General features: G+C 44.3%; 1 protein-coding gene across 3 annotated transcripts in view; it reads left to right on the forward strand.

The window, feature by feature from the left end:
* Positions 1-26,875, forward strand: part of LOC135198627 (TGF-beta-activated kinase 1 and MAP3K7-binding protein 1-like) — a 479,012-nt gene that overhangs the window by 58,131 nt on the left and 394,006 nt on the right. For all 3 annotated transcript variants that reach the window (XM_064226386.1, XM_064226385.1, XM_064226387.1), the window contains exon 2: positions 25,262-25,385. In XM_064226386.1, the coding sequence (XP_064082456.1) occupies positions 25,289-25,385 (97 nt within the window). In that variant the 5' untranslated portion in view covers positions 25,262-25,288. The remainder of the gene's footprint in view (positions 1-25,261; positions 25,386-26,875) is intronic.

Raw genomic sequence — 26,875 nt, forward strand, 5'->3', positions numbered from 1 at the left:
AAGACTGCATTATTCGCCCTATACCCCCATATATAATGGTTCCGGCTGGCCCCCTTAAGCTGCGAGGAGTCGATATTTCCTCCTCCATGGAAATATCTCTCCTAATGAGGAGCTTCGAGAGGTCTTGCCCACCCATGGAACTCAGGCCCCCGTGTGGGATGTGACTCTTGTTTTAAGGGGCTTGACTCGCAGACCCTACAAGCCAAGCCGCTCCAAGAGTCGTCAGACAGGGATCTGACCCTCAAGACCATCTTTCTGCTTGCCCTGACATCGGTGAAGGGAGTAGGAGAACTTCACGGTCTTTCCTTCGATGTTAAACACTCGAGGGGATGGGGATCGGTTACGCTCAATTTTGTCCCGGATTTTGTAGCGAAGGCTCAAAACCCTTCGGTCCCTGACGCCAGGTTCAAGTCCTTCTCAATCCCCTCCCTGGAAGACTTCACCGATAATGATGCGGATGAGATGCTGCTTTGTCCTGTGAGGGTGCTACAGTGCTAGCTGAAGAAAACTTGACACCTCAGGCCTGAGTGTCGACACCTCTTCGTTAGCACCGGGCTGACCAAGAAAGAAGTGTCCAAGAACACTGTTTCTTTCTGGCTTTGTGAGGTAATCCGGAAAGCGTACGACTCCGAGAGGAGTGCCGACACCAGTACCTTTCGTATGAGAGCCCACGAAGTCAGAGGTATTGGTCCAACCCTTGCATTCCGCAAGAACTTGTCTGTGGCACAGGTACTGAAGGCAGGGGTATGTGCCAACCAGACCACCTTCACCTCCTTCTTCCTTCGGGATATTGCCCACAGGTCCTTGGACACTATTTCCTTGGGACCCATGGTGGCTGCTCAACAAGTTGTGTAGTTTACCCAGCTCCTTTACAGGACAAGGTTGCATCTCATCCTTGTGAGACTGCATGAATGGAGAGTGAATGAGAGTGTGACTGGCTTCTCTTCCTCCTCTTTTTCTTCCCTCTCCCTGCGGGCAGAGGGTGGCGGTTGTCACATGCTGGACAGGACAACGATGCAGGTAAGCTACGTAACCGAGCTCCATTCTATCCCTTTCATTATGGATAGAAGCGTTTATCCATCCCTTCCCTAGCAAGGGGGAAGCGGACACCAGTAAGAGACAAACTCAATACTACTTTATATTTGGTTCTTACATAGGACCTAGTTCTTGCTTGCTATTCATAAGAGGTATGCTTATGAATTGGTCCAGAGGTCTGACCACTGATCTTGCAGTGCACACTCCGATCAGTTGGACAGAGGCTAGGTTCCCCCCCTTTGCTCTTACGACCAGGGAGGGAACCCGGGTTGGGCGAACACCAGTCTGTTCACAGATTCCACCCACCAATAAGTGAGTCTTCCTTATGTAAAGGACCGAGGGTTTGTATAATGTGTCGGAACAAATCACAATTTTGTACATTCAACTTCCCTGTCAGATATAAACTTAGCTTTAGACTCAGTCGTTCCCGACAGAAATTCAAATTTCGCAGCACACGCTACAGGTAGGTCAGGTGATCTACCGCCCTGCCACTGGGTGGCAGGACTAGGAATCATTCCCGTTTTCTAATCAGATTTTCTCTGTCGCCGGTTCCAACAACATCGTTGTTGGTTCTTCTTGACCTGATTTTCGTTTTTCATCGCCATTGATCTTCTGGACTGTCTTTTTTGGTGACGTACTGGATTGTTAGTTTGGCATACGCTTTTGTGGACTGTTTATTGGATTTCGCTTTGGAGCCTGTTAGACGCGAAGCTCTCCCTAGCAGCTCTGTTCCTTATTGCAGCGAGACGTCTTATAAACACAAGACGCCTCCCAGCTTAGAGGAATCTTCCAGGCGCCAGTTCGAAGATCTCCGCATTTGGACTGCTCTTCTTCAGGCAGAAGCCCCTCTCCTCGAGAGCAGAAGACTGTTAAACCAGACAACTCCTCTCAACGTAGGCGCTCTCCTTCGGGTGATCGCTCTTCCCTTATCAGAACGACGAGGCAAGAGCTTGAGGAGATTTCTGACGAAGAATCTACGAGGGTAGCGGCGCTTTCGGACTACAAAACCTTAGCGGCTTTGTTAATTCAGGAGTTTGGAGACTCCCTCAGTCCAGCCGCCCTCCTTCTCCTCGTTCTTTGTTTACAAGTACAAAGGCGACTAAATCCTCCTCCTTCCTGAAAATGCGCCCGACCATCTCCATGAAGAAAGCCCTCCAGTCAGTAGGGGCTTGGTTCAGCTCTAAGGAGGAAGCAGGAAAGACTGTCTTTGCCTGTCCTCCCTCCAGGCTTTCAGGAAGAAGGGGCATTTGGTATGAGACGGGGGAATCCATGATGGGACTGGCTCTTCCTTCGTCTGCAGAAGCAGATTTCTCCACTCTAGTGGACTCGACAAGGAGACATGCCCTGTCTACAGCTAAGACCACATGGGGTATGTCTGAGATGGACCATCTACTCAAGGGATTATTCCATGTCCTGGAGGTCTTTAACTTTCTGGACTGGTCCCTTGGGGCGTTGGCCAAGAAGACACAGGAACCGGACTTCCTTAGTCCCGAAGTTCTTCACAGCGTTTTGTTCTGTATGGACAAGGCTGTCCAAGACGGATCTGGAGAAGTAGCCTCCCTCTTTGGAGCAGGGATACTTAAGAAGAGAGCAGTTTTTAGCTCATTTTTGACAAAATCTGTATCTCCAGTTCAGAGGGCGTCTCTGTTAAAGGATTTTGACGTAAGGAAAAATCTATTTCTGGGCGATTGGTTCGTGTCGCCCAGCGAAATATCCTTTAATCCATTATTTCTAAGGTAAATGAACTAACAAATACCAGAGAATAAACAAAATAAAGAAAAAGGTCAGTATAACTGACTCGCTCACCCTCCAAGAGGGCGTCGGTATGAACACTAGGGCGAGTGAGACCACTTACCACGAACCTCTTGCCAATAGAAATCTCCCACAACCAAACCCCCACAAGAGGGGAGCCGACCCACAGAACGGTGAAGCAACTACTACTCCTCCAACCCACGCTAGGGACTGCCGCGCCTCTGGTGGCCATCCTAAAGTTAGCAGTCAATCTTGAGCGCAGGGTTGGGAAGGGGTGGGATTTCGCTGGGCGACACGAACCAATCGCCCAGAAATAGATTTTTTCCTTATGTCAAAATCCTTTTCTGGGCTCAGTTCGTGTCGCTGCGCGAAATTGTACCAGAGAATTAGCACAAGATTGAAAATAAAGAAGGTCTCAATAAAACTTAAAATAAAATTAAATATTATAATTGCAAGAAAATATATACACATACACAATTGTTCATATAATGTGGAAAGGAACAATACTTAAGATTAACTTAAAGTTAACATATATATACAAGGGCTTACATGGGATATATGTTGAACTTAACACATGTGTATGATTATCATAGACAACAATAGTTAAAGCAATTATAATTAAATAGTATCAATAATGTAATAAAGTATAATTATGAACAAACTTACATTAAAACATGTTAAACAAGTTTATAGATCTTAATAACAAATCCATAACCATTGTAAATGGAGGTGTGGCACCCTAGCATAAAAATAAGGGGACCACATCACAAAGATCAATATATACAATCAATTGTGGGTGACCCTAGCAAAAAAATAAGGGACACCCACTAGACCATCACAAGAGCAGCTAAGACTCAAGGGTAGACGTAGATGAACACGGTAGGTATAGACAAACTGTTGGGTGAGATAGGTAGAAAGGAGATCTGGATCTTCAACTCAATTATTAAGCAGAGTCGGGGGAAACTATGTTACCCGCCGCAACTGCTGAAAACTTCAGAGATTCCAAGGACTTTAAGGGGGCCGCCCGGAACCTCTATATATGGAGGTATAGGGCGAAAAATGCAAAGTCATGAAAAAATTCATGGAGCTTCATATGGCAATTAAGAATACGTATACAAAATATTTCGTCAAAATTCCTCTTACTTTCGTAGTTATGGGGTAATTAGTTAACGTAACTCAATAAGCCTAAAACATTGATCCGTACAAGAAAATGCAATATATCTTCTATTATCGTAAATTTTGATAATTATTGTCAAAGAAATTGGGAGAAATGGCATCTGTAGACATTCCCCGAGTCGAGAAGGAGACTTCAGGCTCAAGCGTACCAAGTCCAGTCCTGTGCGATCACGGACGTCAAGTAGTCTACATGTTCCATTTCACGTCTGACATTCGCCTGCTTTCACGTATGTTTATGTATGTTTCGGCAAGAATTTCATTATGCCAATGAGGAAAAGACAAGGGAAACATCTCGCTAACATACAGACGAAGAAAAAATCGCTCAAGTATTATTACAGAATATCATAATATATGCGTAGTTAGTGAAGAGAGGAGGGGAGGGTTGCTTAGTAACGCCCCCGTCTTGCTTGACAGCACACGTCACACTGTGCCTAAGGCTACGATCTTTGAGCAAAGAGATCTTCATTTATGATAAATAACAAAGTTTTTGGTTTTTTAATACCCAAAATGGAATATGAAATTCATAATAATCATGATTTATTAAATTGTCTTTGTAATTAAAGTGTACGCCTTCGAGTTTCACCTCTTGACATTCTCTTGCAATTACGTTTGTTTATCTTTGTTTCGGGCAAGAATTTCCTCATGCCAAAGAGGAAAATACAAGGAAAACATCTCGCTAACACACAGAAGAAAATTCGCTGTAATAAGCAATTTTAGTGAAAGGGAGAGAGAGAATTGCGTAGGAAGGAGTGCCCCATCTTGCCTCAAGCAGTGCCCCAGGCTGCGATATATGAGCAAAGGGATCATCATTTATGATTAAATTATGATAAATAAAATAGTTTTGGTTTATTAATACACAAAAAACAAATATACATTCATAATAATCATTATTTATTGATATTGTCTTTATAGAAATACGAAGGAAAACTTTGAACGCCCGTATCTCAAAACTATACTTATTGACCTTCAAAATCTATCTTCTCACTTAGTTTTAAAGCTATAACATTGGAATTTGGTATATAACTCAGAAAGACATTATAGAACAATCAAATAGAGCCCTTTTTTCCAATTTTTGTTCGTATGTTTTTTTATAAATTTTTTTTCTCCTGATTTATAGTTTTATTTTTGACCCATATTGAAAAATTCATATCTAGCAAAAAAATGACTTTTAGAAAAAAAACTCTCCATTAGATTGGAGGTCTACATCAGGTCTATATATGGTAGTAATCCCAGGTCTTAATATTAAATATCAACTGGGAGGAGATATTTGAATTTGAAAAAATGGCTATTTTCGGGAATAAATCGCCCTGGCGTCACAAAACCGAAGGTCAGAGGCGAAAATCATATGCGGTTTGGAGATGTCCCAAGTCACCTTATTAAGTGGTATGAATATCAAAGTTCTGTCCTTAAAAAGGGGCATTAGCCGGCCGGCCCCCTTAAGTAGTGACGCTTAAATACTGTCGGCGATTTCCATCCAGTATACTTTTTCAAATCATCAAAATTCATGTGTTGAAAATAGTTATTGAGGTGCTACTGCCCTGACATCATGAACCTTGGGGAAGGATTCAGGGTTGGCTTGTTTAATAAAGTATAGGATCTGTTGCCTTATACCTTTAATTGATGAAGTACCACCTTTTTCTCTTCTAAAGAGAGGACCCGAAGAGGATGAGGATGTCTTGGACAGAAAGGCTCGTAAGGTCGTTACTGGACAAAGAGAAAGATCTTGAGGAAGGGGTATAACCTTCCAAGGTTCCCACCTCAACAAAGGATCCTCATTTTTTGCTAAAAAGCTGCGATCCGGAGAAAGCAGAACTTCTGAGGGAAGAAATTCTATATGATTCCGCATCTCTGGACAACGCCGACAGTTCTGAAATTCTAGCTCCTGAAGCCAAGCTTAATAAAAATAGTGTTTTTCTTAAGAGCATTATAAATGAACATGTCGTATTATCTGTATCTGAAGCCAGCTTTAGAACATCATTTAAGAACCATGACACTGACGTAGGCCTTACTGAAGGTCTAAGTCTAGCACAAGCCTTGGGAATAGACGAAAAGTAAGAATCTGTCAAGTCTATGTTAAAACCCAGTTGAAAAATCTTCTTCAAGGCTGACTTGTTTGTCGTAATGGTGCTAGCTGCTAAACCTTTTCAAATAAGGATCTGACAGGATATCTAGCTGAATTGATTGTCATGATTTTAATGTCTGATTCTCTCAGGAAGGATGCCAACTTTTTGACTGCAGCATCATACTGCCTTAAAGTTGAATCTCTTTTATCAAATTCCAGGAAAAGAATATTTCGTGGATCGATATCTGCATCTCTCTTGGCCGCAAACTTCATGAAGTCCATAAAGTTAGGGTTTTGTACTGACTGGGAGAGCCTGGGATTGGGAATTCGAAGAGGACGAAGACCCAGTTCCAGAATCAAAGGGTACCAGTTGCTCTTCGGCCAGTCTGGAGCTACTAGAGCTACTTGACCCTTGAACGTCCTGAGTTTGTTCAGTACTTTCAGGAGAAGATTCACTGGAGGAAAGACATAATCTTCTCCAGTTGTTTCCAATCTATGGACAGGGCATCCGTGGCATAAGCCAGAGGGTCCAGGTTGGGAGCCACATAACATGGAAGTTTGTGGTTCGCTTGAGATGCAAACAGATCTACTTGCAGGCCTGGAACCCTCCGGAGAATCCATTGGAACGAACTGTTGTCCAGTGACCATTCCGACTCCAGAGGAACTGAACGGGATAGAGCATCTGCTATGACGTTTCTCACTCCAGCTATATGGGTGGAGGAGAGGTGCCAACTGAACTTGTCCGCCAGGGAAAAGATGGCTACCATGACATGATTCAGATGTCTTGACTTGGAGCCTCCCCTGTTTATACAATGGACTACCACTGCGCTGTCCAGAACTAACTTTATGTGAGAGTTCTTTGGCGGATGTAACCTCTTCAGAGTCAAGAACACTGCCATCGCTTCCAATACGTTTATGTGAAGCTGGCGGAACTGAGGTGACCATGTTCCCTGAACTTTCTTGAACTGAGAATATCCTCCCCAGCCGCTTAGTGAAGCGTCTGTGTGGATGGTAATTCCCGGAGGAAGAAACTGAAGGGGTACTGATATGGACAGGTTCTTCAACTTTGTCCAAGGGCGCAGACGATTCCGTAGAATCTGTGGAATTGATGATCAACTTGTCCCTGGATCTGACATTTGCTCGTGAGCACCAGATCCTGTTAAGTCTTTCAGTTTGGCTTTCATCAAGATGTTTGTCACTGAGGCAAATTGGAGGGAACCCAGGATTCTTTCCTGGTTTCTCCTTGAAGCATATTTGTACTTTAGAAATTGTTTCATTGACTTCGCTATTTCTTTCCTCTTGTCTAATGGAATCGACAGAGTATGGGAGGATAGATTCCATTGAATGCCCAGCCATTGAAAGTTGGACTCTGGAGTGAGTCTTGACTTTGCTCTGTTTATCTGGAACCCCAGATACTCCAGGAATTGAATTACTTTCAGTGTGGCTTTGTGACATTCCTCGACTGTTGGAGCCCAAATCAACCAATCGTCGAGATACGCTACTACCATTATCCCTTGAGATCTCAGTTGTTGGACGACTACTTCCGCCAACTTCGTGAACACCCTGGGTGCTACATTCAGACCGAAGGGAACTACCTTGAAGGAGAATGCCTGATCTCCCAGCTTGAAGCCCAGGTAAGGGCGAAAGTGTCTTGCAATAGGGATATGATAGTATGCGTCTGTAAGATCGATAGAGGTGGTGACGGCCCCACGGGGAAGTAAGGTCTGCACCTGCGAGATAGTCAGCATTTTGAACTTGTCGCAGCGAATGGCCAAGTTTAAGCGGGACAAGTCTAAGATTACCCTTCTTTTAGTGAGCCTTTCTTTGGTACGCTGAACAAGCAACCCTGAAATTTTAATCTGTTGATCTCGCTATTGCTCCTTTCTGGAGGAGCTCCTCCCCGCATACTCCGTTATTTCTTTTGATGGAAGTTGAGGAATGGTCTGGATGGAGGAGGATCTGCAATCCAACTCCAACCCAGGCCCTTTGACACAATGCTCTGTGCCCATTTGCTGAATCCCCACGATGACCGGAAGAGAAACAGCCTCCCTCCTACCTTCGAACTCTCACTGCTGCTGGGTCGAGTGACCTCCGCGGCCTCCACGGAAGTTGTTTTTCCCCTCCCCTGTTGAGAGACCTTCCTGATCCTCTCTGACGAAAGGATCCCCTAGCTCTACCTCCCCTGCCGAACCGGTCATAGTGCTGGAAGGCTTGGCCCTCGAACACTTGGTTAAAGGCTGGGGAGACAGCGTAGGAGGTGGAAGGCTGAGGCTGATGGGGAAAGGGGTAAACATAAATGGGTTGAGTTTGAGCTTTGGATGGTAGAAGGTTGGGCTGATGTACAATTGGCACAGTCCGAAAACAGCCTGGGGTGTAATAAAACGTTGCTGCTTCTTCCTGATAAGGCTGGTAACGTTTTAAGTTTCTTCTGTGTCTTACCTCTTGCAGGTTGATCTTGGCGTCTCTTAGCTGTTGGAGACCCCAACGATCCTTGAGGCTCTGGTTTGAGCCTTGTTGCTTCAGCCTGGACCTCCTTCGACCATAGACCTCAGGAAAGAGGTCCCTCATCTGCCCACAGATGTTGGAGGAAAGCAGCTTATTCGGTTCATGCCGAATAGTTGCTTCCTGGAGGACGTGTTTCCGGCAATTAACCCTAGCCGTCGCGAACTTCGAACAAGTCAGACTGGACCGTTGTGCGTCTGGGACTTGGTCAGGAGCTTGAAGAGCGGCTCAGAAGCATAGGAAAGAGCCGCTACCACCTCCATCATTGCCATGTATTCATGGACCTGGCAAGCCTAGACTGGCCTCAAAACTCAGCTTGAATGAGGCTGTCAGGAAGTCTAGGTAGCCTCTCGCCGAACTGGTCCATGGCGCAGTCTGGCTTGAGCTTGCAGCTGAGAAGGTACTAGGCAGATCCTCCCACAAATCTCCAAGTGAAGGGAGCAAAGGAGAGGTGGGGTCTGCTTCCCTTAATGGGGTAAGGATTCTTCCCTTCAGGGAACAGCCGGAATGGTGACCGTTAGCCTATCTTAGTCAAGAAGGGGAACGAAAGGGGTTCTTCATCCATCGTAAAAATGGTGAAGGGACTCTTAAAGGCTTGAATTCTAGTGTTTGTACAGGTCCATTTCCTCCAAACACCTGAGCCACTCTCTTTGAGCCTGGTCACGGGAAAGTAGAGGACTGTCTCCTTCGGAACCTTATCCTCTCTAGTCATGGCGCGTCTGTAAGGCCTGGCGTAGCCAATGAACGGCGTTGGAGGCCCTCCGGATAGAACTCGAAGTTCCTCAATCCTTCGAGTGCCGCATTCTGGGATGGAGATAAGGCCGTCCTGGAAAGGGGCGTATGACGCCACTCTCCAGGGGTTGTTCATTGAGAAACGGAGGCAGAGAGTCGTGAGGAGGGGGAGCTGTAGCAATTCAGCACCGAATGCTGGAGGAGTAGCCAGAGGGGCCTGGTTTGAGTCCCGGCAATTATGTTTGTCCTGGGATGTAATGCCTTTCGGACAACCGGGAGAACATCTGCTCCATGCTATTCCTCAACGAGCCAACCAAGTCTCCCATTTGTTGCATCACCCAGCGTTGGGATCCAAAGCCGGAGCTGATGCGGGGGGTGGAGGGATAACTCGGCATCGGCACCAAAGGAAGAGGAGAGACCGTTGGCTCTGCCGGAGTACGGGGCCTCTCCTTGGAAGACCTGCTCTTTCGAGGACTTCGAGCTTGAAGCAGAAGCTTCTAGACTTCTCTGCTCCGGGGTTTGTAGCTGGAGTCTTTACGAGATGATGACGCCGACGAAGTCTCTTTTTGGACAACGACGACGTCTTACTTAAGGGTTTTCTGTACCCTTTGGCCCTTGACTTTGGGTTTAACCGAAGCGACACTAGGTGAAGCATAATGGAGCTCAGCTCCTGTAAAGCCTTGGAAAGAAGCCGGGAGAAGTAGCAGGAGAAGAAGATCCAGTGGCGGCGCCCAAGGGAAGCCTTTTGGGCGTCCAACGTACCTACCTCGACACAGGTCGTCAACAACCTACCATTGGTTCTACATTTAAGTCCAGTGTCGCGACTTCCGACGAGATATCCTGGCCTGGTTCCTTCATCAACGCAGCGATCTGTTGATGGATCGCCGCCATAGTCCGGGCGGGGCTGCTTCTGCCGGGTCGACGTACCCGTCGACTTGCCGCCGGGGAACAGCAGGACAGCCATCCTCTTCTCAAGGATTGTAGGGCTGTCCTTGGCGCCGTTTTTGCCGAAGCCGCCGACCCAAGCCCTCAGGGTTGCAAGGGCGGTCTCGTCTAACCACAGCAGCCTGGAAAGAAGAGGGCGTTTTATTAGTTTTAAGTTTAAAAATTGACATTCAACCTTAAACTAAAACCCGGGCTAAACCTAATAAAATTTGGGGATGTAATTCACACATATAAGGAGCTTAAGCTTAAAAGAAATTACTAAAATTAAACTTAAGATCTAGTACAGTATTTACAGTTCATGTATACAGTGGAAATACTTACCCCGTCTAAGAACATGACCCACGAGATTCATAACAAATTGTTTACAGGTCTCGTGGTACCAGACCTGCAGATTCCCATGCGGAGTCGCGCACGGAGCGTGGGACCTACAGACTTCATGCCCGCAGGGTCCTGGAGCATGGCGTTGCATTTCGGATGCTGCGCAGTTGGTGGTCTGTAAGTGGAAGGATACATGAGTACCATAAAAGACATCACTTACAGGCTAAATTAGAACTCCGAAGCATGCCGGAGAGTGAAAAATTTTTTGGGCATAACCCCTCCCCTACCGCCTGAATAGGCTATAACTCCGGTGTGATCCGGTGTCTAAAACAGAGGTAAGGGAGGGACCCAGCTTAAAGCTAGCTTAAATTAAACTTATGATAGCTTAAATAAACTTATGATAAACTTAAGCATAAAATAGCTCTAAATTCCGGAAATGATTCCGAATCGCGGTGGTATCCGTCTCCCGTTTGTACCGACGAGACGGGATGGTTAGGTAAATGAGACCAACTGCACGCCTGAGGTCCGCATGCAAGCGGGGAACCAGCTCCCTCCCTCGTGATCGACGGAGCTTCCAGGAAAGAAAATAGAGCACCGACAATCCGGGAAGGGCGAGAGGGCGAAACAGAACTCGAGCAAACATCGGGCACGGAGCAACAAAGGAGAGGAGGGGCCATCCCCCTACCTCGTCACAACAAAGCACCGTGCAAGCGAGAGACACACGGTAAAAAAAAAAAAAAAAAAAAAAAAAAAAAAAAAAAAAAAAAAAAAAAAAAAAAAAAAAAAAAAAAAAAAAAAAAAAAAAAAAAAAAAAAAAAAAACGAACCCAGTCCCACCGTGGTCTGTCCAGCCTCCCCTACTCCCTCCGCGTAGGGAGGGAGAGGGAGACAGGCCCGGGTGAGCGAGCAAGGACGGACCTCCCTCCCCCCAGCTCTAGTGGGAGAGCGGGAGGAGGCAGGGTGACTGGACGGGCGTCTGGCTGTATCGCGATCACATGGTGACCACGAAAACGGTAACACGATAAAAACAACGAAATCTATAGTCCTAGGGTAATGCAACCAAACTGATCAGCGAGATGCCATCGTAGATGCAACAAAACTGATAAAAGGAAGCAACAAAACTAATGGGGACCATGATATAATAAACCTAGGCTACGATAACGTACCAGACGCCCTAGGCTAACCAAAATCAAATAAAATCACATAAATACTTAAATCAAAATCAAAGTAGGGGAGGGAAATAAAGCAGTAGAGAAAAAAAAAAAATCCAGGAGTGGTACGACTAACCCGAGAGAAAGTCTACCACTCAAAGCTAGCCGGGTCCGATACTAAGAGCTATGGCTTGGGTCTGGATAGAAGAGATAATGCCTAAGTAAGGTAAAGAAAGACATGCATGCATGACATAAACCAATGCAGGCTGGATCCCCTAACATAATATAGATAAACAGGAATAGAGCGTAAAATCAAAGGGAAGGTTCTAGGTATGGGAGACCAAGAACGAACCCTCACACGAGCAGAACAATGCCGCCATGCTTCCGGCTGAGAATCAGCATTTATACCTAAAAAACGGCAAATACTGACTCAAGGTAGGAAAAAACTAAGTAGGAACCTTTCGGAATACTTAACTTAGCTGATGCGATGGCTGAATGCTCCATTGGTAAACAAAATCCTCGAAAAAAGGGGCACGAAAGCACAGAGACAAAAATTACGTCTGGACGGGTTCATGCTAACTTAAAGGATGGCCACCAGAGGCACGGCAGTCCCTAGCGTGGGTTGGAGTAGTAGTAGTTGCTGCCCCGTTCTGTGGGTCGGCTCCTCTCTTGTGGGGGTTTTGTTGTGGGAGATTTCTATTGGCAAGAGGTTCGTGGTAGTGGTCTCACTCGCCCTAGTGTTCATACCGACACCCTCTTGGAGGGTGAGCGAGTCAGTTATATTGACCTTTTTCTTTATTTTGTTTATTCTCTGGTATTTGTTAGTTCATTTACCTTAGAAATAATGGATTAAAGGATATTTCGCGCAGCGACACGAACTGAGCCCAGAAATATGCACCTCTTTCGAACCAGCTTTTTCCTTCTCAGTTAGTGATAGACATTTCTCACTCACTCACTGAGAAGGCGACCCAGGATCTGTTAGTCAAATCAGCTAAGAAGACTAGACCTGCTGTACCCTCCGTTAAGAAGGAAAGTCGCACTCCTCAAGCGCCCTTTCGGGGAGGTCCTTGGGTATGTCCCTGTCGATTCAGAGCCCGTGCCTAGTGTTGTTCTCCGACGCATCGGAGTCAGGCTGGGGAGCAACACTAGGAGTGAGGGAAGTGTCAGGCACCTGGACAGGGGAACAGGTGTCCTGGCACATCAACTCAAAGGAACTCTTGGCTATCCATCTAGCCCAAAAGTCCTTCGAATCAGAAGTCACAGGCGTGGTAGTCCAAGTCAACTCGGACAACACCACGGCTCTGGCTTACATTCGAAAGCAAGGAGGGACTCACTCATTCTCCCTCTAAGAGTTGGCAAGAGCTCTTCTGATCTGGGCGGAGGAACGAAGCGTCACCCTCCTTACCAGGTTCGTTCAAGGAGAAAAGAACATGAGAGTGGACCTGCTGAGCAGGAAGAACCAGGTCTTTCCAGCAGAGTGGACCCTCCACCTCGAAGCTTTTCAAAGACTTTGGGCCCTGTGGGGAAAACCACAGATAGACCTTTTCGCCACGTCACTTTCCCACAAAAGGATGGACAAACTTTCTGCTCTTCGATCGAAGATAAATCCGGAGAGCCATAGGCAGAGTCGGATGCCCTTCTCCTAAACTGGTCGGGCATAGACGCTTTACCCGCCGTTTCCCCCATTCAAACTGGTGGGGGAAGTAATAAGAAAGTTTCGTGTCCTCGACGGGAACGAAGACTGACTCTTCATCGCTCCCTTTTGGCCCGCACAAGATTGGGTTTCACAGACGGTACTGGAATGGACAGTGGACTTCCTTCCCCCAGGAATCATCATTCCTGTAATGGACAGATCTTGCTCAGACCAACCCCACTTTGAGAAGGTTTCACAAAAACCTCCCCGCTCTCTTCCCTGACTGAGGCCCTTTCGACTATCGAAAGACTCCATCAGAGCGAGAGGCTTTTTTGCGAAAGGCTTGCCAGCGCGGAATCGCCAGAGCCCGCCCCAGGTCCTCAACCTTACGGCGGTATCAGTCGAAGTGGGAAGTCTTCCGTAGATGGTGCAGGTCGGAGGAAGCAGTCTTTCCCCACCAATACCTCTGTGGACCGACAGTTGCTAGATTTTCCTTCTCTTTCTGAGAAGAAGAATTCTAATCTGGCGTGTAATCTACGATTTAAGGAGTACCAGAAGCATGCTCTCCGCTGTCTTTTAGAAATAAGCGGGGCGCCTAAAGATAGCGGGAAGGACAAGGATCTTACATGATCTTATTTACGGTCCCATTCGAGAACAAACCAAGAACAGGTCCTCCACTATTCCACCTAGTTTGGAATCTTGACGTGGTCCTCAGAATTCCTTACTTCCGACAAGTTTTGAAACCTCCTCATCAGGCGTTCCTTTATGAGACCTTAACGAGGAAATGCATTTTTTCCTCTGTTGGCCCTCCCCGCAACTGCCAAGACCCTGCTTGATTTGAGACTGCCTTGACGAAAGTTATGCATTTTCAGCTGACTGCTGCGAAAAATGCATAGCGGGGCAAGAGGGCTTTCGAAACTGGGTCAAGAAAATCTCCCAGTTCGAATCCAAAAGGTCTCAATTTTCCTCTTACTATTAAATTTCGTTTCCGCTTTCTTCTAATCTTTAACTCAGTTGCTCCAACCCTAAGCTGCTCCCCCCCCTTCTTCACTAAAACAAACTTCTTTACGCGGGTTGGGTCAAGGGGCTGGGCTCTCTTGCGCAGTTTTGGCTCTTTCCTTGATTCCAAATGGCAAGAGAACTGGTAAGAAGGTTTGGTCCGCCTTCTTCGAGTATGTGTTTGGACCCTGAGGGATGTTTGATATGAATTTCATAGCAATAATCCCAATCGGGGCCTGGAACTACCTATGGCGGGGACTTGGCCTGCGGAATTCCGCCGGGGAGGTAATGAGTCTCTACGGGTAGGAACTCATCGGCATTCTTTCCGGTGTGCCCTCTATTGTAACATGAATGGGGATTGATTGCATACTAGTTATTTGTCCCTCCCCAGTCCCCTATCAAGCGGGTTTTGCGCTTATCACTTGAGGCCACTCATGGTAGAAGCTTATCCCCATTCGGGTGGGGTAGGGTATGGGAGTGGACATTATGGAAGTCAGTCTTCTGCTGAGTGTCTTTGGTCGAGAAGAGTGGGTTGGTGCGGGGGAGGGGGGCCTGGTTTTCTGCCTGATTTTGGCAGTAGGGTTTTTTCAAATTTCTAGCGAAAGATTAATGAATAACGACCCTATTGATAAAACTCCCGCCCCCGGACAATGCCGAACCGTCCTGACAACTACCCTCCTCTTTCGACCTCTGGCACGGACAAGAACCAAATCCTATAGAAAATTCCAATTGTACAGAAGACCGACCCATGGCAAGGACCTTTGGACGATGGCTATGCGGAAAGTTTCTAGTAGTGGAGTAAGAGAATTCCATTTTATGTGGATTCTCTCTCCTCAGATTTAAATTGTGTTGCATTTATGGAAAATGTTTGGAAGATATGGTCTTTGAAATTAAAAGTTAATTAAGTATTGTGGTAAACTGAAGATTGTTTGCATATTGGAGGGTTTTGGATTGAGTTTATACTCAATAAGAAATGCCATGAATGCCTTTCAAGTGGGTTCACATAAGGAAAAAATTTAAAGTGTGTATTAATAACATAAAAATGCCCCAGGAATATTGAAGTAGATTCCGTTTTATCCAGCCTCAGAGTCAGTCAAGGGAAACTTCAGATGGGAAAACGTTAAAGGTGAGGACACCCTCTACCCTGCCAGGTGGCTGATTGTTTCAACAAAATCAGACTTGTTTTGTAATCTTTTCCACTTCAGGAAACATTTAAGAAACATTGGTAGGAACAATGACCAACTCAGATATTAACTAGATTTGGACAAAGAACAAGCTTTTTTTGGTCCATGCAAGTCTTAATAGAACAAGGCCACCCAATGAAATCGCTAAACTGAAAAATACTAATATGATAAAAGAGGTCAAACCACACTATAGTTTTTAGTTAATTGGCTAAGGGAGGATGGTTTTTGAGTCAAGAACCTGATATGAACTGCTGACGAGGGAAATTGCTGGAAATGTTGTGATGATAAAGTGGTGGAAGAAATTTCAAGGTTTCCAAGGTCAAGAAATGATTATCTTTTCACCTGTTTCACTATTGATGAAGTTCCTGATTATGTATATGTTGACAATGGAGAGATTTCATGTTAGACCTTTTAAGCATAGACCACCTCCAATGCTTCATATCTGTTTTGGATATGGCCAAGCTCGTCAAAGGTGTGGTACTTCGAAACCAGTTATGTTGCTGCCCTCCGCTTCTTTTAACAAAAGCATGGAAGGCGAATGTTCTAATCCAATATTATGTATAAATTGGTTTAAGAAGGGAAAAATCATAACTGCAAGGCATAAGGATAATGTGAGTCCATTTAAAAAAGTAAGGTGGCAGCCCCATAAGAGAAAAGCTTCATTGCTGACACTCTAAGTATTGGCCTTGGCAAAAAGACTTTTGTTCCCAAGACCTCAATAATCTGATGGTATTTGAAAATTGGAAAATCGATTAAAAATGATCAAACTAGGAAATGCCAACTTTCAAAAGCCAAAAGCTTCAGCTAATCCCCTTCTGAAAAAGGCTCGAACAAAGCACAAAATAAAACGAAACTTAATCTGTGGAAAAATAAATACGCTCCGATAATTATATAAACAATAAAATTACAAAGCCAAGCAAAAAACAGCCTGACGATCAAAAAACAACCAAAGAAAGAGCCCCAACAGAGATGACTAACTATATAAATAATAGACAACGTACGTTCAGCATCTCCGCCTTCATCCGAAGAAGGCCCCAGCCCTTTGTTCCCCTCCCGCATGGGCCCCTCCCTCTGGGCTTCTGGAGGGGGTCTCTCGGGCTTCTGATGTAGAAGCCTCACAGGCAGCTTCACTGCCTAGATCTTGGGTATGTCCAATGAACGGACCCTTTGATCATGTGCACCTCATAAGGCTCAGGTGCACGCTGCACAGAACGGTGCCTCTATTAGAAATTAAGAGACCCCGCACTCCTTCATCTTCTCCACCTATATTCCGCCACCCCACCCATAGTAGGGTTCCCAAGAAAGAGGAAATAGCAGGTCTCTTGAGGATGGAAAAAACCAAAAAAAAATATTCTTGCCAAGTTCTTCTATGAAACAAAGAACCAAGACCAAGTCTTTCCAGACCAGCCCAATCCAAGAAGTCCAAAAACGTAAAAAAAAAAAAAAATCTAACTAGTAAATAATGGCTCTATGGTCAGTGGAATATACGAGGTTTCCATTCAAACAGAGAACAGGTCCAGGGTCCTTGTTTTCCAAATGAGGCCATTAATTTAGCTGCCCTTTGTTTGCAAGAAGAACTAAACTTGGTATGTTTTCTCCTTCCAACATAGTGTGGAACAGAACTTTTATTTTGTTTTTCACAGATCCTCCGACCACCTGCTAGGTGAACGTTTCTCATGGCTGGTACATGTATTATTGGTCCAAAGGCCAAATCATTTACCACAAAAAGTTTATCCAAATTTAAGACTCCATACTTGCAACGCTTGCTGCCAACGAACAAGATTTTTTCATCAATTAAATGGGTCCCACCTGTGCTCTCCTTTATCTAGAACCTGGCCTAGAAACTCGATTGGTGGACATGACTGGCAATCCAGAAACAATTAGAGGTTGAAAGATTTGGCAATCACTTTTTAGACCAACTAACCTTCAGCCTTTTCATTCCTGATGGGGTATTTTAATGCAAAACAGACTTTGTGGGGGGGGAAGGTAGGTGTGATCACCGTGCGGTCATTATAATTGAAAGATTATAAAGATTGGCAATGATGTAGTTTTAATGAACAACGAGGTTTCTCCTACAAGGTTTGAATGTAAAGCCCATAACTCTAGTTCAGCAATTGATCCTTAACAATTATTCGTTCTCAACACAAACATGCTTTAACGATTTAGACTATAATGGTCAGTGCGGATTGAAATCTCTAATGGAAGCGACCAACTATCTCCATCCATCTTTAAGTATGTACAAAATATACCCTCCCCATCTTTACCAAGTTGGAAGATAAAGGAAGGCAGATTGGCAGCTTGTATGAAAGAAAATCTACCCAAGTACAATCGGAAGGAAGGCCAATAGAATTTCCTTGCCCCTCAGCTGTCCTACCGAATATCTCGGCTAGTATAATGATTGGAGGGGCAATGGATGTCCATTCCTAAAACCATCAGGGAAACCCCGGTCGTCCATCTGGTACCTCCTGGCTGGAATAGTAAATGTGCCTTGAGTAGGAAAAGTTGCAAAGAGCTAAAGTTTACAAGCGATATCGAAGGCGTCCTGTTCTTAGTTAATAGAATAATATACAAGAAAAACCTCCCGTGCCAAACAAAGCGTGCTCTTTAAAAGAACGCAAGGAGGGAATCCGTTCATTAATACATATCAGAATTAAAGTAATAACTCCCACTTCCCTTTGCTGGTTTGGGATTAGAAATCCGTAAAATTACTAGGGCAAATTTTCCCCTTCTCCGTTTACGCCGATTTTGAAAATCAACTTTGGTTAGTTTATATCGGATGCAAGATAAGGTGGGCTAGAGGCTTTATTTTGCTTCGGCACGTTCTTTTCCCAGCATTTCAAGGCCCCAGTCACTACTACTACTTCCCCTTGAATTTCGCCCAATAATTAGAAACATGACTATAGTTTAATCCGCCTATTTGGTTCTAACTTCTGAAGGCATATAACCTTCCATTTATATTGTCGATTGCGAAATTAAGGCCCTTATCTTTGTCCTTTCCTCCCAACATCACCTTGAGAAGATTGATATTATTTATGCCATGGATTTCTCAGTTTTACCTCCTTGGAGTCAGAAAAAAAATTCTTTGGTCGATGTTTTAAATGAATTCTGGCGGCTCCAGGGACTTCATACAAAAGTTGGTGGAAAAACTCTGTCATAAGTTTCCTTTTTTAAAAACCCGGAAGGAACGCCCTAGTCATCCCAAAAGTTATAGGCCTTATTGCGCTTTACCAAGCTGTGTCTTCAAGATTTTAACGAACGAATGCGGGGAATTTTCTTTTCATTTGATATGGTTTATTAGAAACAAAGAGCCTGTTTGTCGAAGAGGCAATTTGGCTTCCGCAAGAATCGTAGTACTTTGGATCCCTTATTATGTCTCACACGTGAGATTCAGAATGCTTTTGCAGTCCAAAAATCAAACCATTGCAGTGTTCTTTGATCTGGAAAAAGCGTTTGATACTACCTGGAGGGCAGGTATTTTAATGCAGCTGGTTGAATGGCGTATTGGTGGCAATATGTTTTTTTTAATTTTGCCAAAGACTTCCTGTCTGACCGGTACCTTAAAGTTAGAATTGGGTCTACCTTCTCATCAAGAGGTATCTTCAGGAAGAAGGCATTCCACAGGGGAGTGTGCTTGTCCAACCTTTTTTAATATTGCCATTAACGGTTTACTTGAACATCTCCCTGTTGGAGTAACTGGTCAAGCATTCGCGGATGATATTGTTGTTTTGTGTAGTAGAGCTACTGCAGTTGAAGCTTGTACTAAAATTCAGATTGCAATTAATGCTGCTACTACCTGGGCTAATAGTAAAGGTTTCAAATTTCTGCTGAGAAAACTAAAGCTATACGTTTTTGTAGAACACGTAGAAGGGAAGAGATTCCAACCTATTTTTTTAGAAGGTTCTATTTTATTGTATGAAGATGAAGTCAAATATTTAGGAATTATTTTTGACAAAAAATTGACTTTTGCTGAACATATAAATGAGACTGCAGTTAATGTTAAACAACCGTGCAATATTCTTAAAGTTGTTAGTAACCTGAATTTTGGAGCTGACCGTACTACTTTATTAAGAATTTATCAGGCCCTATGCTTGAGTAAGATTGATTATGTGGATCTCAGATTTATGGCTCGGCATGTGAAACCTTGTTAGGCAAGCTGGATGTAGTACACAATATGGCACTGCGTATTTGTACAGGTGCTTTTAAAACTTCTCCTGTTGAAGAGCCTTTTATGTAGATTCTGGTTTTCCTCCTCTCTTCATTCGGAGGGAGGAACAGGGTCTCCGATATTTGTCACGAGCACTAACCTCTCAGTCTAATCCAAATTTTAAGTATATAAAACATCCTGTAGACAGAGCACCAACTAAACCATTACCTAAGCCCCTTGAAGTTAGATTAAACATCAGTGCGAGAGAGGTAGGCCTTATTCCTCCACTGGTTATGGAAACAAACATTTTTCTAATTCCCTCCATGTGTAGGCCTGCTTTAGATATTTGCCAAATTAGAGACAACAAAAAGATCAGCTCAAGTGTTCAGCTTAAAAGTAGCTTCTTGGCCATGTTTCTGAGCATAGTAACTCGATTGCTGTATATACAGATGGGTCAAAATCAGCAAATGGAGTTGGATGTTCTGTCATCATCGGTGAGAGAACAATTAAAAAAAGCCTCCCTATTAACTTCTCAATTTTTAATGCTGAGATTTATGCTATTTTTAGTGTTTTAAAATTTATTTTTAGTGCAGGTAGCACTGGGGACTCATATATTATTTATTGTGATTCCCAGAGTTCTCTATCTGCACTACAGAAGTTGATGCCATCTAATCAACTCATTCAAGAGGTGCAGGATTGGCTGGTCCTCCTGCATTCTCGAAAACACATCAGTGTGAAGTTTTGTTGGGTTCCCTCGCATGTGGAATTCGTGGTAATGAGCTGGCTGATACAGCCGCTAAGCAGGCAGCTTCCTCCCGGGCTTCCCACTCTGTGAGGGTTCCCTGTGAAGATTTTAAACTTTTTATTAAATCATTTTGTAGGACTAAGTGGCAGAATCACTGGTCCAACTTAAATAACAATTTAAAGCTGAAATCGATCAGACCTTCTGTTCATCCCTGGTCACCTTCTGTTGGGATGGATAGAAGATCTAGTATAGTTTTTAACACGCCTGCGTATAGGGCATACATTTTTAACACACAGGTATCTTTTAACTAGTGGAGTAGAGAGGCAGGTTCCTCAATGCTCCAATTGTAATGTTGGCATTACAGTGAGGCATATATTTGTTGACTGTCCTGTTTATTTTAATCATAGACGTCGGTTTGGTTTCACCAACAAACCTTTGTCAGATATTTTAGGAGAGGGTGCTCCCTCAGAGGAGATTTTTAAATTTCTTAAGGAAATCCATTTGTTTTATGATATTTAATTGAGTATTTTAATTTGAATTTGATTTTAATCATTTGATTTAATTATATAAGTGTATCTTCTATTAGTAAATATATCCCGTTGATATATATGCGCTGAATGGCCTTTGGCTCCGGCGCGTGGCAAATGGCCACAAATTTTATAAATTCAATTCAATGCAACTGCCAAGAGGACAAGTGAACTCCATGCATTGGACTCTAGTGTCGGATTCAAAGGAGACTCGGCAATATGTTCTTTTAAGCCATTATTTCTGGCAAAGAACGAGAACCCTTCAAAACCCTGGCCCAGAAGCTTTGAAGTTAAGGGACTTTCCCCCTTGGTAGGGAGGGAGATGGAAAGGTCTCTTTGCCCAGTCAGGGCATTTAAGTTCTATCTTCAGAGGAAGTAACAGCTTAAGGGTTGCCTACAGAGTCTCTGGTGTGCGGTGAGGGACCCCAGGAGACCCCATGTCTAAGAACGCCCTGGCCTTCTTTGTGAGAAGTGTGATCTCTGAAGCACATGAGAAGTGCCATGATGACTCCTTCAAGCAGCTTAGAGTTAAAGCGCATGAGGTGCGAGCCGTTGCGACTTCTTTATCCTTTCATAAAAATATGTCAATGAAGGACATTCTAGCTGCCACGTACTAGAGATGCAACTCTGTCTTTGCATCCCACTACCTGAAGGATGTTAGAGTAACTTACGAGAAATGCTTCTCTCTGGGTCCATACGTATCTGCGGCTTCGGTGCTGGGACAGGGAGCTGATACTGATCCTTAATTAGTTTAGTTAGTTTTTAATTATTTGGTGTTGAGTTTTTAGGGTTGTTTGAAAGGATGTTGGGGATAACTCCTTTCAATCTCAGTACTAACCCAGGTGTTAGGATCAGGTGGTCGGGATCGGTGTTGTGCTCCTTGATTATGCCATTAGGCAAGGTGTTTTGTCATATAAGTGGATTAGCACCCATTGACAAAGATCCTCAGGTTCTGTCGAGTAAGTGGATAAGACCCCATTGACAGATCCTCAAGAACTCTTAGCATAAGGTCACTACCTTGCTGAGGCTCTTGAGGCGAAGCAGGCTCCTAGGCAGTAGCCATGAAGTCTTCCGCCTAACCAGGTATGAAGCAAGGTTTTTTATGTTTACCTACAACTTATGTTGTTTTCCTGTCTATTTCAGTAGTTAGCTGTCTCTTACCCCTGTCTCTTACCCACCACCAAGGATCCCAATCAGCTGAGTATATATCTGACAGGGAAGTTGAATGTACAAAAATGATATTGTTATGATACAATCAATTTTTGTACGTACTTACCTGGCAGATATTTACAATTAAATGGCCCACCCAGCCTCCCCTCAGGAGACAGGTGGAAGAGAAAATCTGATTAGAAAACGGGAATGGTTCCTAGTCCTGCCACCCAGCGGCAGGGCAGTAGATCACCTGACCTACCTGTAGCGTGTGCCACGAAATTTGAATTTCTGTCGGGTACGATTGAGTCTATAGCTAAGTATATATCTGCCAGGTAAGTATGTACAAAACTTTATTGTATCATAACAATATAATTTTTTGAAAGTAAATTGTATTTTTATACATTCAACTTCCCTGCCAGATATATACTTAGCTATAGACTCCGTCGTCCCCGACAGAAATTCAAATTTCGCGGCACACGCTACAGGTAGGTCAGGTGATCTACCGCCCTGCCCTGGGTGGCAGGACTAGGAACCATTCTCGTTTTCTAATCAGATTTCCTCTGTCGCCCAGACCATCAACATTGTTGTTGGTTCCTCTTGACTGGATTTTCTTTTTTCATCGACAATTGATCTTCTTGACTGACTTTTGGTGACATATCTGGATTGTTGGATTGGCATACGCTTTTGTGGACTGTTTTTGTGGACTTGCTTTGGAATTTTCTTAGAATGTCTGACGCCAGAATGGTGATGAGATATTGTGTGAATGTAGGCTGTAAGGTGAGGTTGCCGAAAGCTTCGGTAGATCCTCACACCCTATGTAAAGGTTGCAGAGAGTATGAATGTTCTTTTACTAACACTTGTAAGGAATGCGAGAATTTGAGTGAGAGAGAGTGGAAGAATCTAACTACTTATTTGAAGAAGTTAGAAAGAGAGAGAGTGAGGAAAGCTTCCTCTAGAAGTATTGAGTGGTTCTAGATCTAATGAGCTAGTTCCTAGTTTGGGAACTTCTTCCCCTCTTGTAAGAATTGCCACTTCTCCTTCCTTTTCAGCCTCTTCACCTATTGCAGATCCTGCAGATTCGGCAAAAGAACTTGCGGATCTAAAAGCCGCTTTCAAAATCATGGAAAACAAAAGGGAGAATTGGGATCAGAAGTCCCAAGACCTGTCGGACTCCTTCCATCTCTCAGAGAAGATAAAGCAGGATCTCTGTTGGTGGTTGGACCCACACAGACTCAACCAAGGCGTGTCTCTTCATATACCGAGCCCTCACCTAGTGTTATTTTCAGATGCCTCAGAGTTGGGCTGGGGAGCAACTCTAGGTGCGAGAGAAGTGTCAGGCACCTGGAGAGGGGAACAGGTGTCCTGGCACATCAACAAAAAGGAGTTGGCAGCGGTTCATCTGGCACTCCTGCACTTCGAGTCTCAGGTCACGGGATCGGTGTTGCAAGTGAACGCCGACAACACCACACCCCTAGCTTACATCAGAAAGCAGGGAGGAACACACTCCTTCTCCCTTTACGAGAAAGCAAGGGAGTTGCTTCTATGGACCAAGGAGAGGAACATCACTCTCCTCACCAGCTTTATCCAAGGAGAAAGGAATGTGAGGGCAGATCTTCTGAGCAGAAGAGATCAAGTCCTTCCCACAGAATGGACTCTGCATCCAAAAGTGTGCAACAGACTTTGGAACCTCTGGGGAAGACCAAACCCTAGACCTGTTTGCTACCCATTGGAATGCAAGACTGGAGAACTACTGCTCTCCAATCTCAGACCCAAGGGCAGTAGCAGTAGACGGTCTGCTTCTGGACTGGTCGGGAATCGACGCGTACGCTTTTCCCCCATTCAAGATCTTATGGGAAGTAGTGAGGAAGTTTGTCTCAGCGGAAGGAGCAAAACTAACTCTGATCGCCCTGTTCTGGCCAGCTCAAGATTGGTGCACAGAGGTACTGGAATGGATGATAGATTTTCCGAGGTTGCTTCCACTCAGGAGCGATCTTCTCAAACAGCCCCACTTCGACAGATACCACAAAAACCTCCCCGCTCTCAGTCTGACTGCCTTCAGACTATCGAAGGACTTGTCAGAGCGAGGGGTTTTTCACGCAGAGCTGCGAAGGCTATTGCAAGAGCCAGGAGATCCTCTACTTTACGCGTCTACCAGTTGAAGTGGGAGGTGTTTCAAAGATGGAGCAGGGCTCAGAAGGTATCCTCTTTCAGTACCTCTGTGACAGACATAGCTGACTTCCTCCTTTACTTGAGAGAGAAGTGCAAGCTTGCTGTCTCCACAATTAAAGGTTATAGGAGTATGCTTTCCTCTGTCTTCAGGCATAGAGGCCTGAATATTGCAGAAGACAGAGATCTCCATGACCTTATCAGGTCTTTTGAAACCTCGAAGACCAAGACTGCTAGACCACCCAGTTGGAACCTGGATGTGGTCCTAAGATTTTTTATGTCTAGCAAATTCGAACCTCCGCATACAGCCTCTTTCAGAGACTTGACCAGGAAGTCTCTGTTTCTCTTTGCTCTAGCCTCAGCAAAGAGGATAGGTGAACTGCAAGCTTTGGAAGGCACAGTTGGGTTCAAGAAGGACTCAGCAATCCATTCCTTCAAACCCCTTTTCCTAGCAAAGAATGAGAACCCTTCTAAACCATGGCCAAGAACTTTTGAGGTTAAGGGACGGTCTTCGCTTGCAGGAAGAGAATTAGAGAGGACTGGAATATATTTGGAATTCATTGGAGGGATAGGATATCAAATAACAGAATCAGAGAAGTAACGGGTACAGCAGGTCAATGAGTTGCTTGGTTCTCACACTGGAAGTGGCTAGGCCACCATGTGTACAGAAGATACACCAGGGTGGGTTGCCCTTGGTAGATGAGGTAGTGGCAGGCCAAAGGAGGCATGGTTGAGAAAAATGAGGAGGTAAGCAGATGAGTGTTGGGGAGATCTAGAGGCATTAACCCAGGACAGAATGTGGCGGTATGAGTTCATTAAGGCCCTATGCATCTCCATGGGTGCCACAGGAAATGATTGATTGACTGATTTTATATTGTATGTATTTATTACTCTTGAAATTTTGTTTATTAACTTGCATGGTTTGCTACACTATTGATTGATGAGCAGAATTATCTGATGTGCTAGATTGTCCCACATTTAGAAAAAATCTTGAAAAATTAAAATTAGTTTATTTTCTTCAGTACTGTTTTATCCACAGATATTATTGTATGTGTAGCCAGCTAAGATGCCTTCACAAGCTATAAAACCATCTTCACTTGGGATGACTGGAATAAGGAATAATGATACATGGACTGATGGCCTGCCCATCTGCCATCTTTCAGGTGGGAGATACATTCATTCATTGCCACGGTAATTTTGTAAGTTTTAGAGATTGGTCACTGATAAATTTTTTTATTTAACATAGGTAACTTACCAAGTAATTACACATCTAACAGTTTCTAGCACCAGCAGCTAAAATTCAGAATTCGTGGTAGTGATACTTCTTTGTTTTGGCTATAGGTAACTATAGTAGAGTCCAGCTAGCTTTGCAGCTAAGCCCTGCCTATTGATTACGTCACGACCATTCCTTGAAGCTGATTGGCTGGAAATAGCTTTGAAAAGTTGGGTAATCTGTGGTTCTTTTCATCTTTTGTTTTGCCAAACTAAAATATGTTGTGCTGGTTATCAAAATGAAACATTACATTATCCCCTGAAATAAAATCATAATACACATCTCCATAAAATAAAGAAATAAAAAAAAAACAGGAAAATATGAATGAAGTCAATAGTGTTATGCGTAGCTGGAATGTTGTGTTTCATAAATTAGGTTCACCTAAATGCGGATGTGACACGGAATGTCTACGTTCAAATCTGTGTACGTGCTTGAATCACTGGACAATAGTATTGAACGTCTTGATATTGTCAAGTATGTTCGCCATTCTAAATTTAAACACAAAGACTTTCTTAGAGTTATGCAGATGGTATTTCATATTGATTTCTAGGAAATTTTACTACATATTAGTACAGTGGTCCCCTCATATTCACAGATGTGTACCAGACCCCCCCTCCCTGTGAATAGCTAAAACCCGCAAATAGTTAGAACCCCTATTAAAATGCTTAAAATGGCCTTTGTTCTGACACTTTATACAAACCATCGTTCCTTTACATAAGGAATTACTTTCGCGCCAGCTGGACCGGTCGTAAGATTTAATGACAAGGTAGTTCAGCAGTAACTGCTTGTCTGATGGTCAGGAGTCCCGCCCAACTGGATGTAAGCATTCCACTTTGCTCTTGACCGCTGTCGGGTGCAGACGTGTGTTGACCTCTCTGCCCGCTTCTGTTGTGAGATAGCATGTGTACTTTTTGACTTTCATCCTGATTCTTTGTGTACTTGAGTGAAACTGTAAGTATTTATTTTGTTTTTAGTTTGTGGTATTGCATTGCAGGAAGAGCATGCAAGATTGTGCCCTGGAGTGGGAGGCTGGAAGTGTGGAGCTTTCTGCTCAGGTGAAAGTGGAGACCCCCTTTGCACAAGGGGCCGAGGGCGTGATTGTGACCGTGCTTTAACTTGTTATTGTTGTGTATCTTGGTCGGAGGAGCAGTGGGAGTGGTACGAGAAGAGGAAGAAGCTGTGTAAAGCCGCCAAGCCGTCATCAGAAAGCTCTCCCTCGACACCTCTGGTAATGGATACATCGCCTTCTTTTCTCCCTCCTCGTCAGCTCTCTTGTATGGCTCTCTCTCCTTCGGGGGACATGTCTCTCTCCGCCTCTTCACTCGATCTGTCGAGTGTAGAGGAGGGAGGGAGACATCTCGACCTTGAGTTGTACTCGGT

This window comes from Macrobrachium nipponense, chromosome 22 (assembly GCF_015104395.2).
Source record: "Macrobrachium nipponense isolate FS-2020 chromosome 22, ASM1510439v2, whole genome shotgun sequence".
NCBI lineage: Eukaryota > Metazoa > Arthropoda > Malacostraca > Decapoda > Palaemonidae > Macrobrachium > Macrobrachium nipponense.